We start from the raw sequence: 21,438 nt of genomic DNA, 5'->3' as shown, positions 1-21,438 counted from the left end.
ACTTACCCAAACTCACCTTACATCATTTCCCACTTGAATCAAAGTTATCTTAAATAGCAGGATAATTCTGAACCAGTTTAATAATTAATTTTGTGTGACACTGATTATTTTTTCTGGGGACCTTGTAAGGGGATGTTATATACTAGAACCAAAATCCCCAGTTAAGGATAATTTGTAAAGAGTTTATGAAGAGAATAATATGTTTATTCAAAGCTATAGTTCTAAAAGTCATTACTTGACTCACATAATAAGTTTTATTTATTTTTTTATTATCAAAAAGTATTTGCTACATCCCTAATCTAATTTGACTCCATTAAAAAGCATGAACATACAGAGCATAATTTACATCATGAAGGGAATGACTCACAGAAATAGTGCAAATAAAAAGCTATTTATTCAATTTCAATTGAAGATTACAATAATAAACAAATAAACTTCTATTGACTCAATACAATAGCCTAAAAATCTCAGTATAAATGAAAATCCCCCTAATATTTTTCAATAGCTTTATAAAATAACTAGCCCCAATAAACTTATATTATTCTTTTATGTTGAAACATTCACAAAAACATTATTAATATGGATTGATAATGATTGTAGTCAAATTTGAGTGAAATGTAAAAACATTAATAACCATTACATTAATTTTTGATTATTTCACGCTTCTCCAGAAAATTCGCTACATTGTGTTTTTTTTTGTGAATAGCTCACATGTTCAAAGGTAGTCAAAAAGCAAACATTTTTCAATGGATTTATTTCATTTTGGTAGCAATTCACCAGAAAATATTTGAAAAGAAAGAGTGGGGGAACAAGAAATTAATTTCAAATCAAGCTAAATCAAATTATTTGTCTAAAAGCTGGTTTGAACCATATTTGATCGGTGGCTTTAGAGTAGTATCAGAAAAAAAGTCTTTAAATGTTATTTTAAGAAAGCATTAAAAAAAACATATAATATTAAGCAGTTAAATTTTGCTGTCAAATAATTTCTTTGCATTAGTTGTAATTTTTAACTAATATTACCAATGAAAATTCTTAAAGCACTTCTTGTAGCTTAGGCATAATAATAATCAGTAACATGAAGTAAAAATTACCCCTCCTCCCAAATGAAAATCAGCCTTTTTATTTTTATGATATGTAATAATACTGTTTGGATATGTGTATTATTTTTTTTTTTTAACAGCAATTCCCAAAAATGAATTTTTAATACTTTTACATATGTGAACACATTTTGTTTACAATATCAGTAATTTAAATCTCATTGTCATTATCTTCACAGCAAGAAATAAGCTTCTTTTGGGGATTGTTTAGCTTCTTTAGTAGAATTTGTTTTAAAATCACAAAAAATTACTTATTAAGTTTAAGAGCTCTGAATTACTGTTGATAAAAATATTTTCAAGAGGCATTTTTTCTTTACAAAACCAGCAACACGGCTGGCTTTAAGGCTACAACTCTCACTTTAGCCACATTAACAGGTTACATTTTATAATGTTAAAAATACAAGCTGAAACAAAAATATTTAGCTAAAAATATAAAACTTGTTACATTATAGAATCAATTTCACCGCCTATGCTCGCGCTTTTGGGTTCTTTTACGTTCTTTCTCACGTCTTTCATCCTGCTTCGATTTCTGCTTTTCACGATTAGCTTTGTCTTGAACTTTCTTTTTCTCCGTTTCAAGTTTCTGTAATTCACGTTTATCTCTTTCGGCTTGTATCACAGCTTGGGCATTTTGGTTCTGACATGGAGCTAAAAAAGTTCGTTACTTGTAAATGCAATACTAATGCAAACAAATATTTCAATGTAAATACATCAGAGTTGCAAATTTCAAATATCACAAAATTAAAAGTAATTGCTTGGAATCATCCTTCTGTACACAGACTTTCAAATAAACAAGTTAGTTCTTGAGATGTTTCATTAACTTCAATTCACATACGCCAGATGTAAATTAATAAAATAACTTGACAGGCCCATGCAAAACACTACTGATTACCATGACACAAGACAACACAAGTTTTAGACAAGTACACTGGTTTCCAAAAATAAAGAAAAAGTTACAAAAATAGAAACAACTTACTGTTAAAACAAAAGTGCTGAATTAAATCTTAATATGCAAAGTAGCTCTGCAGCTGGAATGTGTAACTTTAAAGGAGTATGACAGTGCATGTAAGAGAGTAAGGCTAAAAAGCCACTGCGATAGTTAGGTAAAGAATCTGGGATCATATTAGAATTTAATGCTTAATTTTACAGCATTTGAAAGCCCAAGTTCAAAAAATAATTAATCTCATTTATACTTTTAAACTAAGAGCATTCAAACAGCTATCAAATAACCTTTCGATACTTTCCCTATGTGTGCTGTGCAAACTATGGAGTTATCAAAGGGAGTAAACTTCCATGCTTGATTAGATTCATCGTTTTAGCTAGTTTGATTATTCAAATATATTTCAGAAATATCAGACACAAAAAAAGTGATGTATGGAAAATAAAGCTGGAATTTCGCATTCTATCAAAAAGCACAAAAAAAAAGGACATTTTTTTCAAAATGTTCAAAAAACTTGGATGTACTATAATTTTCTGAAATCAGTTTAAAAATTATTTCAATAAATTTGAAAGATTCCGGGCTATTGTGCCAAGGTCTGAGTGTATCAACTCTTAATGTTTTGACTACATTTGCAGCAGTCATCTTCAGTGGCGGAGTGGACATAACTTCAAAGGAAATGACTTCTTGGCAACTGACGCAGATGTCGAAGTGTAACAAGTATTTATTGGGGCAGCACAAGCAGCCTCTTTGTTCTAGATGGGGATTGGCCTGATGGACCTCTATCCTCCTTTCAGGTTGGCTGCAGGTTCTTTCGGAGTATAGGATGCCAGAGCTTGTTGAGCTTTATTCCTTTTTCCTTCCTGTTAAAATTGCTTGGATGTTTGAAAATCTAGAAAGCTTCTATGTTTAATTTGGCATAATAGTAGGAGGTCCTTGAAAGTATTTTTGTTTCTTTGAATTTAATGGCATGGATCTCACACTAACAGTGTGTTCCGTGACTACCAACTTTTCAGAGCGATTAGAATGACAATTTCTTTGATGTTCTTCGATTCTTGAATTGAGGCCTCTTTTTGTCATTTCAATGTAAGCCAATCTGCAGGAACAAGGGATCTTTTAAACTCCTAAAACAGACAAAGGATTTCTGGCATCTTCACTGATTGTAGGAGATCGGAGACTTGGTGGGTAGGCTTAAAAAAGCGCTGCCCAATAAATGCTGGCAAAACTTTGACATCTTCAGCAGTTGCCAAGATGTCATTTTCCTGAAAGCTTCATCCAGGTGGTCACTGAAGATGACTGCCGCAGATGCAGTCGAAACGTTTGGAGTTAATACAATCGGACCATGGCAAAACAGCCCCAGAATCTTTTAATCTTATTGAAATCAGCCATGAAAGCCTTCATTTTTACTAAATTATTTTTGTCTAAAAGCAACACCAGCCCAAATGATTGCTCACACTGTTAGAACAAGACAAAAACTCATCAGAACAGTTTTGTTTCAGGAAACATCAAAAAACTTTGTTTCAGGTGTATTCACTGATCTTAATGATCTTTTTAATTAATTTCCATTTTATTCCTTTGCAATGGGATAAGAAGCTTTTTCTTATTTATATAGTACTAGAAAACTTGATATAAATAACCATTATACAATAAAGCTACAAGAAAAAAAAATTATAAATATATATATATATATATATATCTTAATATATAAAAATCTTCCGTGCGGACGTTTGTCACCACAAGGTTTTTAAACGGCTGGACCGATTTTGATCAAATTTTTTGTGTGTAATTAAGTTGTGGCAAGCATGGTTTTGAAGCGCGATGGATAAAATTGAAAACGTCTTTGTTAATTAATTTAAACTTTGGATGGTTATTTCTCCCAAATGATTAATATTTATTTTAACCTATTGTTGAGCGAGAACTGAAATAAATATTTAACCCGTTGCCAAAGGACAATAAGAAAGCCAGCTCTGCTTTTTGTAATGAAATTTCCTACTGTGTCAATTGAGAATAGATAAAACGTAGAGAGAGAGAGTGAAGCCTTCATTTCTTGAAAGCAACGATTTTAGGTCCAGTGATAAATTTTAAAGTAAAGTACTGGAAGAAATCGGATTTCTTTCACTAGGTTCACGCAAAACATGTATTTTTCGTCGTAGTTAAACCATGTGACCGGTTCTTTGCTTTAGGCTTTCCTAACCAAATAATCGGTAGTACCGTACATAACAACATTTGTTTCTCGGTTCAAATCGATTTGGCACCAATGGCAACAGTACTTTAAGGATTATCAAACTAATCAGTACATTATTAAAGGAAAAGATGGTGGGATTTGAAGACGAAACAAATTTTCTTTTCGTCCAGATTAATTACAACAGGGTAGTTCTGTACACACAAGATCAGTGCAATTAGGCAAATATATAAAGTTTTCGTTCAAAAGATGGGACCGCTAATCGGTCGGAGTTCGCTTCGCTCACTGATCGGCTGGATTACAGGAACGTGGTGGCTTGGCGACCTCGGCCATTACAATACTGTTGCGTGATTATTTGTTTACTATTGTTATTGTAATTTATTGTATTTTTTGTTCATTTGGTGAAATATTTTAAATTGCAAAGTATTGTTTTTGGTTTTTAGTCATTTTAATTGAAGAACGTGTTTATTTTACATCGGGAAGGGGGGGGGGGGAGTGATTTTCACTTATTCAGGGAACTGTTTTTACATTTATCATTTTTTAAATGATATCAATTCGATTGTTTTATTCTTTTTCATATGGGGGACGTTGCAGCGGGATTTCCCGTTTTTTCTAGATGGGTAGTGATTTTTTTATACTTAATATCTGAGGATGATTTTTATCCTTTGAGTATGGCTAAGGAACAAACCATACAATCTCTGAAGATCTTTCAAGTATGTGAGAAAAAATAGTTGATAAAACAACTGCTTAGTGGGCACTAGATAAATCAAGTTGTAATAAATATACGCATTCTAACACCAAGCACACAGCATAAAAATTTTCCATTTACTTACTTTTTTGAACAAAACGGTTGAAACACTAGATAGTTAACTAAAAATTTTCAACTTTTCATTTTACAAAGTTTTAACAGAACAACGTCTGTCGGGTCCTCTAGCATATATATATATATATATATATATATATATATATATATATATATATATATATATATATAATTATAATAAAATTGAAAAATATTGAAAAGACCACACCAAAAGCCCATAGATGTGCAACACAGCAAAACTAAAAAGCCAAGTAAATATAAAATAAGCAAGCCAAATTCCAAATATTAAACAAATTATACAAAAATAATGATGCTACAAAGGAAAATTGCAAATAGCTATTAAATAGGAAAAGACAAAGTATGAATCCAGAGCTCATCAGCCGTGGAGGATTCATTAAATATGGTCAAAATACCAAAATTTTTTAAATATGAGTTAAAAGAGAATGTTTAAGCTCCAGTACATGCAATATAGAGTAACATTGAGCAAATGCACCACATGCTAAACTAAAAACCATTCCGATTCTATCATGTTGAACATCGGAATGGTTTTTTATAAATGGATCTCAAGGTAAGATAATTTTGTTATTGGCAGGTACTGTCCCGTGGATGGCTAATTATCGGAACTTGTTTTCCTAATTAGTCGAGGTGAAACCCCTTGCTTTAGTTTTAGGTTTGAGCTCTTGTTTATTGTTTATAATGGGAGATTTTAATTCTCCAGGAATTCATTGGAATAATTTTTACCACAGTAACAGCAGAGAAGGGGAATTTTTGAAAGTAATTGGTGACTGTTTCTTAGATCCAATTGTAACTCAGGGTACTCGACCGAGACCCACGTGATAACAGGCCAGACAACTCCCCTCCCCCCCGCTTCGTTACGCCACCAGTAGTCGATCTTTGAACTTGGTGCGAAACTTTGAGAGCAGTGCAGTCTACCAGTTAAACAATAGTGCTTCTTGGTCTGGTTGAAATAGATGAAATAGGAAATATTAACTTCGACTGCACATTTTTGAATACAATACTGTTGGATTTATCTCATCCTTTCCACGTACCGGAATGTAGAGGCAATTAAAAAATATATATATAATATAAGTGTCTGCTGAGTGAATTCGAGTCGGCGAATTCCGCTTCCGAACAAACTGCATGTGAAGAAAAAAGCTGGGCGTCTCATGGAATAAATTTTAAAGTTCGGAGGTAAGTACTTTTCTCAGATAAACAAATTTACATTTTATGCAGTTAAGATTACTTACGTTTTCCTCCATTACACGAACAATTGTCAGTTTCCTTTCTGATATCTTTGTCTGTAATTTGTAATTTTAGTATACTGCTTTAATATTTGAAACGGTTAACTTGCAACTTTTTATTTCTTTATTTTTTCAACTTTGTACACGCATTTATTCGAAATGGATTTTCCAAGCTGACAATATACATGTGTCAAAATTTTCTGCAAATATACTTGTTGCTATCAGAAGCAACGTAACTTGGTGTTGATATTCAGTTAATATGTAAACAAGTTTATTGAAACAGGCTTTTAACTGAACTAATCTTATATTTTCCGTTTCGATTAAATTGTTTCATACGCTAGCATGTGTTATTTTGATCAAAAAACATTCCTTGATGGGCTACCGTAGTTCTGAGACAGAAGATTAGATTTGAACGCCGGAGGTCGTGGGTCCGATACTCAAACATTTCCCCCCAACTACGCCCCTGCAATGTTATTCAAACAAGCTGGTTCTGTGCGTAAATTAAAAAAATATATACTTTTTTTTTCACTGTTGTCTTTAAGTTTTATGACATTTATGCACACATTGTGGTTAAGTTAACGGTATTCATAATTTCTGGGCTTGCGAAAGATTAGTTTTGAGCAGTGGATACACAACGTGTTTTTGCCAAATGCTCTGTGCTTGTTTGTTTATGCTTAAAAAGGGCAAAATATCTTGAAGTACATATTTTTTGAACTCCTTGGGTTTTCTGTTAATAAGCTTTCAGGAACTCTGAAACTGTAACAAATTGAATTAAGGGGCTGTCTATAAAGTATTATGCAAACTTTTGAACAAATTCCCCCCCCCCTCCTCCTTGTTACATGTAACGCTGTTCAACATGAGCATATTGTTATAAACAACGCGTGATGTCACACTTCTTGTTATCCCCTCCCTTCCCCCTGTCACATTGATTTCCTAAAAGAGCATACTCAGCAAAATGTTGATCTAAATTTAACATATATGAGGTTTTAAGTATTAAAGAAAGTTGCTAAAATGGTCATTCTGTGAAAAGTTTTTTGAAAAAGGTTACTTTGTCATCAATTAATGCTTTTTAAAATAATTTTTCAAAAGCCTAAAATGATGAACTATTAAAGCCTCCCCCCCACACACACACAAGAATCATTAGCAGCAGAAAAAGCTAAAAATGGAAAAGTAGCCGAATTCCAAAAAAAAAAAAGGCTGTTTAGATATTGAATACATTTTTTGGATGTACAACATACAGTATTCATGATGTTGTATTATACATTCTTTAATTAACGTTTTTCAAATTGAATTCCTGTGTAATTTTTCGAGAGTGCCCACCGAAGGGGGGGGGGGTTCGGAATCATAGTCTCATAGTCATGATAGCTTTTCAACGGCTATAGTTGTAAATAACTGTGCCCTTGAAATTTTAAGGGAGATGGAGATGTTTTGGGGTTTTTTTTTTTTTTTTTTTTTGAAGTTTTCATAATTGAAGGGGGTAGGGCACCGTCTACTTTGGGGGATGGCACCCAAGCATTCACGTCTTTTGAAAAGCATAAATTTGCTCAGCTACGTTAACATTAATAATATGGTATTATGTACTTTAATTTGATGTTATGTCTTTGAAACATATTGCAGTCATGTTTCCCGCTTTCTTAAGTAAAAATGTTTATTTATTTTTTAAAATTTCATTTAATTCTTATTCAAATACAATAGTAATATTATTTTTTGTTTTGATGTAATTGTAAAATGAAAGTTCATTTATTTATTTGAATACTTCTTAAGACTTAATGTTTCAATACAATATACTATTAGTTAAAATGCGATTAGTTAAAAAACAATTTCCAATGAAAAATAAAACTGTGTTTATTTATCACTTTGTTTTAACATGATTGTAAAATAAAATCGTGTTTAGTTATTTGAATACTTTGTAATACTTATAAATGTTTTTATGTCAAATATAATGAATTAAGCTCAGTGTATTTTTTAATGTATGATTATCGGTTCCTTTTTATGTTTTCAAATGAAAAAGTAGAACTTGTAATGCTACTAAAATAACAGAAGTCAATAATAAATAAACCAAATAGTTTTATTTAACCAAAATATTAATCGAAGTGCTCACTTCCCAATATCATTGTGGATCGACAAACGATGACGTCATTTGCTAGTTGGATGGCCTTCCTATCTCGAAGGCCTCGACTCGACAGGACGTGATTTTGGATCTAGTTTTCTGTGACATGGAAGGTTCTGTTCAAGGGCTATGTGTAGGGGAATACATTGGAGATAGTGACCACAACAATAGAAGGTTTGGGATTAAATTTGATATGCACAAAGTAGAGAATTTTAGGTTTGTGCCCAATTTCAGAAATACTGATTTTGTGGCACTTAGGCAGAGTTTGAAAGTAATTTCTTCCTCCGGATTGGACAATAGAGATGTGAATCTTCAGTGGGCAGAGTTTAAAGAAAATCTAGCGAAAACAGTTGGGGATTATGTTCCCTTTAGGAGAAAGGGTGTCAACACAAAAATTTGGCTGATGTGGTTCTCCAGGGAAACTAAATACGCTCTAAATTACAAGAAAGTCGCTTTTCATAGGTTTAAAGAAACTGGTCACTGTGCAGATAGGCTCCAATATTGTAAGGCATAAATTTAAGTATTTGGTACGGATTCAGAAAAGAGAGTTGGAGCAAAGCTGTTAGGAAATGTCAAGTGCTACATTTAGGGAATGGAAATAAGTGTACAAGTTATTATTTGCAAGGCTCAGTCATTAGTCAGGCTGAAAAAGGTACTCATCTAGGCATCTTAATAAGTCAGGATTTAAAGTTTAGTCAACAGTGCAGCATAGCTAGTAACAAAGTCAATAAGATGCTTGGGATTATCAATAGATCTATTTCAAACAAATCTAAAGAAGTTCTTCTGCCCTTATATAGAAGTTTGGTAAGACCTCATTTGGAGTATGCTGCTCAGTTTTGGTCTCCTTATCTTAAGAAAGACATTAATGTATTGGAAAGGGTTCAAAGGTGGGCTACAAGGCTAATAAATGGACTTTCTCATTTAGACTATGATACCAGGCTTAGAATGCTAAAAGTTTAGTCTTGATCAAAGAAGAGACCGAGGGGACATGATTCAGTTGTTTAAATTTATTAAAATGAAAGATGTTACAGGGCTAAAGTTTAGCACTGAAAACAGGACAAGGGGTCATTGTTTTAAGCTATTTAAATCTCAGGCTAACATAGATATTAGGAAAAATTATTATTTTAGCAGGGTAGTGGAACCTTGGAGCAGCTTACCGGGAGAGGTGGTAATGAGCAAGGGAGTAGATAGTTTTAAGAGGGCCATTGATCTTCACTAAGGATTGTAAATTGACTAGGATCAGCTTAGCTGGGCCCAGAGCCTGTTGCTGGTCATCACTTTTGTATTTATTCCATATGTCTAATTACATATACAGAAGTAAATTTTTCTCATATTCGAAAAATATTTTTTAAGAGCTGATTGGTAATTGGTATTTTTTAAAAAAAAATAAAGTGACTGACGCATTAGAATTTTTTAAAAAAAAACTAAGCTTTCTTTCTGTAGAATTTTACTTCAGTATAGAGAAAAGAGTCTACTTAAGGTACAGAAAAAATTTCATAACTGTACCTTTAATAGATATTCAAAAAAGGGTACATGAACCTGTGCACATTGATGATATAGGAGGTACTGACTCCCCTTTATGTTTAAACCACATTCAGACACGTCATAAAAAATGTTGTTCAGCTGTCAGATATTCTTAAAAGATAAAAAAAAATATTAGAAATTGGCAGAAAAGGAATTCTGTGAGGGGGGGGAGAGAGTAGAATAAAAAACCTAAGAGAATACTGAGAAGTATAAGGAAACTAAAGAGGGGAAAATTTTAAAACAAAGAGTTACATCAAAGAGGTTTGGCAGATCAGAAGAAGAGAAAGCTTTTAATAGGTTTTCATGAATCAAAAAAACAATATAAATAACAAAAGAAAAGAAAAAAGATTAAGAAATTTAAAGAAAAACAAAGTACACAAAATACAGAAAAAGTTGCATTCTTGGAATGCCCCTGAAAAGGGTAGAAAATTACAGAAAAATATATCACAAACTTAAGCTGCAAAAAAAAAAAAAAAAAAAAGCAAATGAATGAGGGGAAAAAAAGGCAGAATAATTACTGGCAAACTTATCAAAGAGTACAAAACAAAAAAGAGCTGTATGTGCTCTAACATCTCATAGACTTGTAAAATGTAAGGTCAAGCCAAATTGCAGCAAAGAGTCCATGCTCTTAGAAAGTGACGAAAATAGTAAAATGTGTCTTGGTAAGGAAGATACCAAAAGAAGGAGTAAACAAAACTTTCAAAAGCAAGTGCAGGTTTATAAAGCTTCAAAATAGACTAAATCTCATGATAGCATCTATTTTCAATTGTAAAACTGATATATTGAGACCGGGAAAGAAAGCCCCCCCCCCCCCCCCCCCAAGTCAAGTGAAAATTTTAATGCAAAAAACTGAAAAAAAATCAGGTTTCTTTCACTATTCTAATGCAAAAGTTGTCCATCATTTATCATTGAGTCACGTGACTTGGGGTCCTTGCCTCAGCTTTTGCTAAGCCAATGATTGCACTTGCTCCCTCCATTTCCTTATTACTAATTAAAGACTGAGACATGTGAATAACATATGCATAAAAAAATATTTTTCACTGTAAAAAAAAATGTTGGATTAAAAAAAATGCACTAAATCGAAATTTTAAAAGTACAACATGCAAACTTAGAGAAAAAGTGAATGAAAAAGAAAGTGTTTTAAATGTTGTTTTAGTAATACTAAGTGGAAAAAGTTAAATAACTGAATAGTTACTTATCACTTACAAACATAATGTATAAAATAAAACATATTGCATTGTACTTTCAAAAACAAATATTTTTACCATGTCCTCATAACATAGGGTAACGGTACTGGTAATAGACATGCTTAAGACATTGCTCTCAGGTAAAATCAATTTTCTGAGCCTTCCAATGTGTTTAAAATTTTGAAACTACTTTTTTTTCTCATCTACTACATCTCATCTAATGCTTGCTGCTTCTGGATGATTTGAATTAGTCAATGCTTTTTTTTTTCCGCTCAGTTTTGAAAAAAGGTTGGACCCCTAGTAACAGACATTCATTTTTTTCTTCAAAATAAGCAAAAGTTCTTTCTTTTTAGAATGCCTTTTTTAATTCAATCGAAAATGAAACACCAGCTGACCTCGTTGTATCTGTTCATAACCTTCCACCGCTGCTTTGTAAATACCAAATACCAACTGGCTCATAAAAATTCACTCTGATAAGACTAGGTGATTGCACTGTATTCATGGGTCACAGCAACATCGGTTTTACCCACCTAAAATTCTTACTATTTAAATCCAAACTTATGACACGGTTACTGGTGCCATTACCCCAGCTGTTTTTTCTGTGCCAATTATCTTGAAAGCAAGGATAAAAGTTAATTATAAACTTAATTAAAGAATTGTCATTCAAAGTTTAAGAAAAATACTAGCAAATTTTTAATTGAAACAAAAATAGTTAAAATGGAATGTGCAGGCATAAATACATAACAATATATATATATATAGTGAAGTTAGAAACTTTCCATGTATATATCTTTGAGAATCAATGTTATAGATAAGAAAAATTGTTTTTATTTCATAGTCAAAGAGTAGATACTTGCATTTTCCAATGATTTTGGAATGTAAAGAAGATGATTATCTGATACATTTTGACGCAACACAGGAATATGAATTACGACAATGCATACCTGCCTAATAAGTGTTTCCACCACACCATTATAATGGCATTCATGTGCGTGTACCGCAGTGCAACTAGTAGGGTCTAGTGGATATAATTGTTGCTTTTCATCAAGATGACCAGGTTAGATCCCTGGCATAGGTTATGGGAAGAATCTATCATTTCTCAAGTGCTAAACAAAAACTCAAATGCTTCACACAAAAAGGTAATGAGCTTTTGTATGAAAGGTATGCATACTTGTGAACAAAGTAATTATTCTCCCTTTTTACATGCATAGTCTCATTTACATTAAAAAGAACTGTTATAACAATATTTTAGGAAAATTGGTATGATTCAATAGTTATTCTTAATAATTTTACACGACTACAAAATACTTACAGGAAAACTAGCTAAGAATTTAAATCTGAATTTTATTTATTATTATTATTATTATTTGGAAGATTGTAAAACAGCCTGAAGTTATGAGTTTTAAAGTACTCATGATTGGAAATAATAATTGTAAGAACAGTATTAATCTTATAGTTGCTCATAATAAAAACTAACAGGACAATTGCAACATGAAACTTAAGAATGGCAAAAATAGATTGAGCCCATAAAATAAGATCAATTTTGTCTGAAGCAGTAATAATGTTACGGTCAGTTTGAACATTTACAGACTAATGAAAAAAGATAATTGAAATATGTACTGAAAAAATAATAATAAGATACCTTTTGAAGATGATACTGTTTCTTCTTCAGAGTGCTCTTCCCTAAAAGAGTTTTACAAACATTTAATTAATATTGAGAAGAATAATATCAAAATGAAGATTTGTAAAACAATAAATGGCAATGTTTTATAAATGAGATTAAACTGAAATAGAGACAAAAGAACAATGTCTAACATTAAAATTGGTATATCTGGTATTACAAATAATATGGAAACATTATTGATAAATTATATGGACACATATAACTTATAGAATACTGTTAACAGTCCAACCAGTTAAAAGTTTTTAAGTTTGAAGAAACCAAAGGGTATTTTGTGCTACACAGACAGGTTGTGTCATCGCTCAAGGATTTGGCAAGCTTTTTAAAACCAGCATATTACCAATACAAGCAACAAAGTTGAGTGTACTGGAGAAAGAAATATAAATTCTGTTTCCTAAATGTTCAATGTGTGAACCTTTCAGACGCGGTAGTTATCAAGTCTAGAGTTGCATTATTGTTTCACTTGCTGTAACATGTCACGATCAATGGTAGCAAATGCCATGATGATCTCTGACATAAATCTTGTAAATCATATCTACACCAAAAGGGGCACAAACACACTATTTTTAATGGAACTCACAAAAAGTTGCAATAATGCAAGTGGGGAAAGAGACTATCTTGTTGGAAATTGAACATTAGAATGTGAAATGTTACAATGAGTGAAACATGAATTAGACTTGATAAGTGATTAAGATCGGGTAAATGCCCAAAAACTGTATTTTGCAAAAATAAAAATAAAAAATGCAAAAGGTGAATAAATGATAGTTTTTACCTGAATATGAAATAATAGGTTTAAATTGACAGTATAGTGATTATTTTTTCTTAAAAGATTTGACGAATTAATTAAATTGTAAATCAAAAGAACTTATATTTGCAATCTGATAGTTGGAAAAATATAAAAAAAGAATCAATGATAAGTTTTATGATTTTAAAAACTCAATCTGTATGTGTTATCCAAAGAATAAAGAAGCAGAATAAATTGCATAGGTTATGAACATAACTTTAAAAATTTAAGCATAAATGCAACAACTATACTAGCTTGCAAGTTAACTTGTCAGTGACGTCATTACGGGCGGAGGAAAAACACTGAGTGAAAAGACCGCCTGTAGGTTTGTAAGGAAGATCTCCGATAAGACACCGCACTCGCAGTTGCCTGCTTGGCGAATTAATCCGCTTTGGCATACTTCACACGGAACTGATTTTTATGTTAGAGTCGGGCCCGTACATGGAATCGCAGTTTTATGGGATAAAAATGAGAAATTAAAATGTTTGGTACGCTCGGCAGAAGGGGGGGGGGACTTATTAAGCAGGATCTACTTTCAGTCAAGAAACCAATGAGCGGTATGACAGAATAGCAATTGATTTTCATTTGATTGAATAAGAAATACTCCCCCCCCCCCACCACTTTATAAAAAACGGTATTTAATTCAAGTATTTTGTTCTAAAAATTATTTCCTCTTCTCAGAAATATAAAAGTCGTTACTGGTAGAAATTATTACTTTTTTTTTATTTCAAAAAAAGCCTGACAAATTTTCTCAAAAACAATCGTAATGCATTAAAATTTACTCAAAAAAAGAAACCTAGGTAAGTAATGTGATTAATGTTCTTACGCTATAAGAAAAACTTGCAAAATGTACTTCATAAACTTTCTACATAAATTTATTATGTGATCAAGTATGTTACACTACAGAGAATGAATAATGATTACTTTTTCTTTTTTTTTTTCAAGGAGGGGGGGGGGCATCCACTCGGTCTCGTGGGTCAGTAGCGCAGCCAGAAAAATTTACTGGGGAATCGTCAAAATCGAAAATTATTGATTTTTATTTTTATTCACTTCTAATGTAAAAATATCATTCAATATATTCAACCAAAGTTTCTATGACTTAATAACTGTTCATTAATACATCACTATAGTTAGGGCAAACCTAACTTGGCAGCAATATAAATTCTACGCAGATCCTAATCACAGCATTAGACACTGCCAGGTTAGGTTAGCCTCAACTGCAGGAAAGTATTTTTTGTATTGATATATAAAAAGGACTTTGAAACAAAGAAAAGCAGAAGGGGGATGGGTAAAAAAACACAATATATTTATAATTCCCACTGGTAAGTTTTTGATAACCTCGAAATTCCTTTAAAATGCCCTTGAAATGATAAATATTCAAGCAATGCAATGCAATTAAAATATTCAAGAAACTTTTTTAAAAATTACTTTTGGGGTTGTTTGGGGAAAGTGGGTCACCCCTTTAAAACTGAAATATGGATATAGCTTTTTAGCTTAAAAATTTTTAATTTAAATTTTATTGGCTGCTTTAGAGTTACCCTTAATATGAATATTTTAAGATTAGTAACTAATTATTGAGTGTTGTAACCAAGAAATCATTTACACTTATTTTGTTCCATACTTTTTAGTGAGAACTAAGCTTATAGAAATATTCTTAATAATAATTTTTAAAAAACATTAGATTGTTTCATCGGATCTTTTGGATTCGTGCTTTCGCGCCAGAACTTATTTGAATTTGCCGAACACCCTCAAAAGTTTAAACCCGAGATACGGGTCTCCGCTTACTAAATTGTTACATTCCTTTTACTATTTTATAACTGAGATCGAACAAAACACTATACTTCTATTTTTATTTGAAAGTGATTACTTGGGAATGCTAGGCAACAAAACCGTTTGATGACAGTTGCTATTAGTTAAGTTAAAAAGCAAGCAAACTAGGGGACGGCTACAGAATGTTCGGTAAGCGCTCATGCTAGCTGATTGCCATAACGGCAGTTATTTTCTCATTTGTAGCTTTTTATACATGTAATCGAACCAATTAGTGGTCAGTTTTCAAAAAATGTAAGGAGAGTCAGTGAAAATGAAAGAAAAAAAATCCTGGAGTCGGAGTCGGCATGTTTTTTAACGACTCCGACTCCTTTACCCCAAAATCAGTCCAACTCCGACTCCACAGCCCTGGATTTAACGCTGTAATATTTTCTTTTCTGCAGCACCAGCCGCTAATAAAAATCACATTCGTTCTGATACTTGATTTTATAACAGTGTTATATTTTTAATGCGAAATTTTTCTGCTTTTTATTGTAATGTATTTTTTAGGTTTATTTTCTGCTATTTCATTTTTTTGAGCAATCACGATTGCTTATTGCTTTTACTTGACTGTTGAATGATGTTAGATGATTTTTCCCCCGCCATCACCCTCTGCAGCACCACCTTCGACCTGCCTCTCCCATGCTGCCCCTCTAGCGAGCACCGTCTCTAGGTTGCGTTCATATCCCTCACACACACGCACGCACGCATACACGCGCACACACACACACTTACAAAGGCCTGCACACACACATACCTTCACACACACACATGCCTGCACACAGACACAAACACACACTCGTGATTGCGAAAAACATAATTTGAATTCAAGATGTCAAAATTCAAATCAATTTTTTAATTTTTTTTAATGTCTTGCCTAATTATAATATGTTATTTTTCATGTCAGTTGTTTCCGCGCTGGAAAAAACTGCCCCAGACAAAATATTAATTTTATGCCAATGTTTTTTTTTGGGGGGGGGGGGATGTAAACGCATTTCCATTTTACATCGCAAATTTATCCACATTAAGTGTAATTGTTAATCTATATATATATAAAGTTTAAAATAAATCCGAACAAAACCCAGCTTTGTTGAATTAGCTGCTTTACAGTTTAGAACAAACATGATTCATATAAACACTGTATATGATTTGAGAACTCATAATCATGGCAACCTGTTATGTCATAAATAAGGAATCTTGCATTTATCTTACATACAAATAGAAACCAAAGTTGTTTAAATTATCATTACAAATTACAATTTTTTCAACTGATTTTGTGGTATGTTATTCTCTTTGGTAACTGATAAATTGTATGATCATCATTAAAATTAAGAAAGTCCAACATTGCCAGATATTTTTGATTTATCTATAGATATTTTTGATTTCTCTATAAGTGCAAAGGGTTATTAAATTTTAATAACATGATAATAAATAATGATTAAGAATTAAGAAAACATTGAAAAGCAACACAATTTAAATTTAACAAGAGTTTTTTTCTTTCTCTCATTAAAATTATTATAATATGATAAAATTGTTAAGTAACAGTTTCAATTAATTTTGAATTATACTATACTGTAACTTTCATTCAATATATGACAAAAAAAGTTTGATTTCTAATTATCAAACATTTGAATTTGTTTCCTATTAGTTGCTGAACATTGAAGTATTCGATAGAACCCAATATACGTTTTATCCACCAAAAACGCAGCATGAATATTCGGTGCATCTCTATAAATGAATATGTTGATTCTTTTCATTTAAGGAACAATTTATAAAACAAAATAGCACATTTAAATTGCTCATTACATACAATTGTGTGTGAAATACTTGAAGTGAAAATAGAGCTTTTTTTACGACGAGATGTTTATTCGGAGATTGATAATTGAAATCAAATTAAAATACATTAAATAACAATTAATAAAACATGTGTATTTGCTGTAAATTTTAAAATATTAGTCTCTGTCACATGGTAATTTCATCTTCGATAATGCATGTAAACAACTAAAACAAGAAAAAATGTCTGAAGTTTTTTGAATCTAGAATTAAAAGTCATATAGGATGAATTAACTAGTCGATGTTGATAAAGAAAATGTTCTAGTCCAACCAAAGCGTTATTTGCATTTCCTTTGGGAATGTAAAAGATTATGATTCATATACAATCGTTTTATTTCTATTAGTTGATCAATTTAAAAATATTTTACGAAACATTATAAAATATTTGATATTGCAATAAAGTTTTAATTGAATTGAATTATGTAATAGTTCTATTGCATCATAGCCATAATTTTACTCATTAACATAGATCTGGATTTTCATTTTGTCCAATATCTTTTGCTGTTCTAGACCTTTTACAAAAAACTCGACAAAATACCACCCGCAATTACAGAAGCCTTAATTTTTAGGATGACATGACTTCTTCTGTACTAAGCATTCCTTCAGAAGCAGTGTCGGTCGAATCGGGATCAAAATGAATTATCAAGTTATCAACAGCAGTATCGCACATTCCATCAAGTTCCCACATTAGTTCTTCTTCTTTAATAATGTGACCAACGCAGTTCTTCCACGTTTCATCTGAGACATTATCAATAGCTTTTTTTTGTCAGCTCTTCCACTTCTTTTTCTTTAAATGTTCTGTTTTCTGCTGCCACCTTCCCTTTGACAACACTCCATATGTTTTCAATGGGATTCAGCTCACAGTGATAAGGGGGAAGCCGCAAAACAGTATGACCATGAAGAGCCGCTATCCTATCAACCCGGTACTCCTCATACTTGCTGCGGACATTTTGTACAAGATTCAAAAGTTCAGCTTTCAGCATATCCGAGTTCCAAGCGATATTTTTTGATGTCAGCCATCGTCGAATGTCATCTTTTTTGGTGGAAGTGTTGGGAATGTTTTCCACAAAAACACTGTGGTATGAAGCATTGTCGATAACTATAATACTGTTGGGGTCAAGGTTTGGCAGCAATTTATTTTTAAACCATTGTTCATAGTAATCTCCATTCATTTCTTCATGATAATCTCCTTTGCTTTTTTTTGCCTTGAATACATCAGCAGCTCCTTTCACAAAGCCTTTCTCACTTCCAGCATGAGTAATTATTAACCTGGATCCTTTTCCTGTAGGAGCTTTTAATCCCATTGAGAGGCCAGACATAAATGCTTCTTTCGGCCTCTTGATGAAAGTGTCCTGCCACACTGTTTGCTTTGTGTGGCCAAAATTCACCCAGGTTTCATCTGTATAGTACACAGTCCTTCCTTCATTTCGGTAGTGGCGAATTTGCCTCAAATATTTTCGTCTCCAGACTTGGATGTCTTCCCTCTCTATCAGCATAGAATTCCTTGATCTCTTCTTGTACACAAACCCTTAATCTTGCATCAATCTTCTTGTTGTGGCGATTGTCAAATTTGGTAGGTCAGTGTCCTCGTTAATAGTCTTCATGACTTTCGCCACCGTTGGTATTTCGTTTCTTTTAAAAAACAAATGCACTTTCCTTCGAATGGCAGACAGGACGAAGTCGTCGAACTTTTGCATTCGCGTTGCTTTGCCTTTTCTTGCGGGCCTTTTTCTCCCAGGTGTAGAAAAAGAGCCTTGGATCTTAAATTCATTTTGCATTCGTAAGATGCTGCGGGTTGAAACACCTGTCAAGTCCGAAGTTTTGTCCAAAATTTCAGTGACAGAATCGTTGGGATTCCTTACTTGCAATTTATGAAACACATTCATAACTATAGTCTTTGCAGAGCTCTTCAAAGCGCTGCCTTGCTTGTGTGGCTGAAACACATAGCTCAATTTTGGCGTCGTAGATTCCATTATCAATGATACAAAAATAGAAAAACGAGCAAGTAAGATAGAAAATAAAACGAGCGAAAATAGTGAACTACAGCGGACGACGAGCGAACGAGAGTGGAGCACTTGAGCAAAATCGCGCCAAACGCAGAATATCCGGAGATCGCCAACTGTTTGTGAGCTCTGATTGGCTGGTTCGTTCAGTTGCAAATGAATGTATGGATCCGCGCTGCACCGCTCTTAAAATTGAAAATATTTAACGATTCACAGAAATTATGACAAAAAAATGTCCCTTTTGCGTCGGTTTAACTAACTAATCCGATTTCAAAAGCAAAGTGCGTAATTTCCCCCGATTATCTGGCAAAGCGCAAGGAACTATTTCCTTCACTTGGCCGCAGCTCATTTCTCCATAGCCAAGAAAACTTGCAATCGAGTATAACAGAGCAGTTTTTACATTGGAAAACAAAAAATATCAAAGTATAGTTTCATTAGATTGCTTTTCTTATTGTTTGAGTTAGTAATTTAGATATTTAACAACAAAAATTAACTTTTTTAATTAGGTGCCTCAGATTTCATTAAAACTTCCTTTAAAAACTGAATAACTGTTTCCAATATTTCTATAGTTTAAAAGTCGATAACTGTGACTTTGTGCATTAGGGTGGATCAAAAAAAAATCGGAATTTCAAATCAGTCAGGGTGAGAAAAGTTGTCCACTAGAGCTACAATTACATTGGAAATTTCAAGTTGGCTTACAAAGCTCCTTTAAGCTAAAAATAAACAAACAAACAGTTTAAGCAAGCTAAGCTATGTCACATGTCATGTTGAAAAGCCACATCAAAGAAAAAAAAAGTAAATGCATAAAAAGTAATATCTTACTCTTCTTCAGATGAAAAATAGGTGCATCGAGTCAAAATAGCCTCTCTTAGTTTTTCATCTTCTGTTGAGCGATTAATAGTTTTTTGAACCGGTTGTGCCTGCTTTTCCATTATGAGGGCGACTTTGTCCACAATATCAATTTTTCCTAAAATTAAATATTATAAGTATTTCTAGAAATAATATACAGCATGTCCATTATAATTGAATGTATAAATTTAGAGCTAGTGATTGCAAAACTATAGGTCCTTTAGGTTAAATGACCTGAATGACCTATTGTTTTACTCCCACTATACATTCATACTTTCAATTATAAAACTAGTCAAAATCAGATGTAGAGTTAAGATATTAATAATTAAAGACAGAAAAAAAATAGCAGCAAAATATGCAATCTAAATTAGTATACAACCGCCAGGTTCCTACAGTCATATTCGAGATGAGACTCTGTACATAAAAAAAAATATTATTATAAAAACACAAAAAAAACTTCATTCATTCGATCAACTGACAAAAAGTAAACAGCAGGAACAAATTTGAAGCAAAAAAAAAAAACATAAAAAGGAACTTTAAGTTAAAAATGCACAAAGCAGTACTTAATAAAACAAAGTACAACTATCAAAAGAAACTAATTATAGGAAAAGCACCCTTAAAAGGAGAAAAAAGTAGAAAGTGGAGAAAAAAATTAAAAAGCCAAACACAAAGAGAAAAGGCTGCTTTGAGATCGAACTCAAATTCACTCAATTTAATTTTCAGAATTCTTTTTGAAATTGTCTATTTGTAACCCCCTAACTGCCTAATGAATGATACACGCAACTGAAAGCACATGAAGTGAAGGTGGTAGGCGGTGTTGAGTTTTGGTCTGTCCGAAACTGGTTTAGAACAGGACAGGTGGTTTTTACCGAAAGTATCTTAAACTGTCCAAAAGTATGCTAAAGGTAAAGATGTGCAATTTAATCAATTAGTATTTACTGCAATATTTGTTATGCATAAATATAAATATTAATAAGTTTTAACTAATTAGTATTTGAAAATATTTTTCTCTGAAATATTCATTAAAAAAAATATTTAACTTAAAAAAATTGGCAATAACTCTTTTCCATAAAAACTTCCTTATGTTACGGTTGGTAGAGTTACGAAAGGAAATTCACGTCGCTACCAAGACAGCTAATTTCAGTTCCATTTATAACTCAAAGGAAAGTTATTAAATGTGTAATATTTAGGTGCAAAAAATAGAAAAAAAAAAGCTTTTTTTTTTAATGGTTTTTGCAAATAAGTTTTACATGATGTTTTAACGAAAATTATTTTTTTAAATCAGATTCAAGAACAATAAATTGAAGATTAAATATATGCACCAGATGTCTTTACATCCAGAAGCTCACAACTTTGAATTGAAAAAGGGGTTCCTGGAAAA

General features: G+C 32.3%; 1 protein-coding gene across 1 annotated transcript in view; it reads right to left on the bottom strand.

Annotated features, from left to right (window-relative positions):
* Positions 1-371: 371 nt before the first annotated feature.
* Positions 372-21,438, bottom strand: part of LOC129231342 (coiled-coil domain-containing protein 43-like) — a 47,712-nt gene continuing 26,645 nt past the window's right edge. The window contains exons 3-5 of the mRNA XM_054865632.1: positions 20,031-20,175; positions 12,744-12,784; positions 372-1,745 (exon numbers count right to left, since the gene is read on the bottom strand). Of these exons, the coding sequence (XP_054721607.1) occupies positions 1,558-1,745; positions 12,744-12,784; positions 20,031-20,175 (374 nt within the window). The 3' untranslated portion in view covers positions 372-1,557. The remainder of the gene's footprint in view (positions 1,746-12,743; positions 12,785-20,030; positions 20,176-21,438) is intronic.

The sequence above is a fragment of the Uloborus diversus genome, chromosome 10 (genome assembly GCF_026930045.1).
Source record: "Uloborus diversus isolate 005 chromosome 10, Udiv.v.3.1, whole genome shotgun sequence".
In the NCBI taxonomy this organism is placed as follows: Eukaryota; Metazoa; Arthropoda; class Arachnida; order Araneae; family Uloboridae; genus Uloborus; species Uloborus diversus.
The sequence above is the reverse complement of the archived record's forward strand: the minus strand, read 5'-3'. Positions and strand labels throughout refer to the sequence as shown.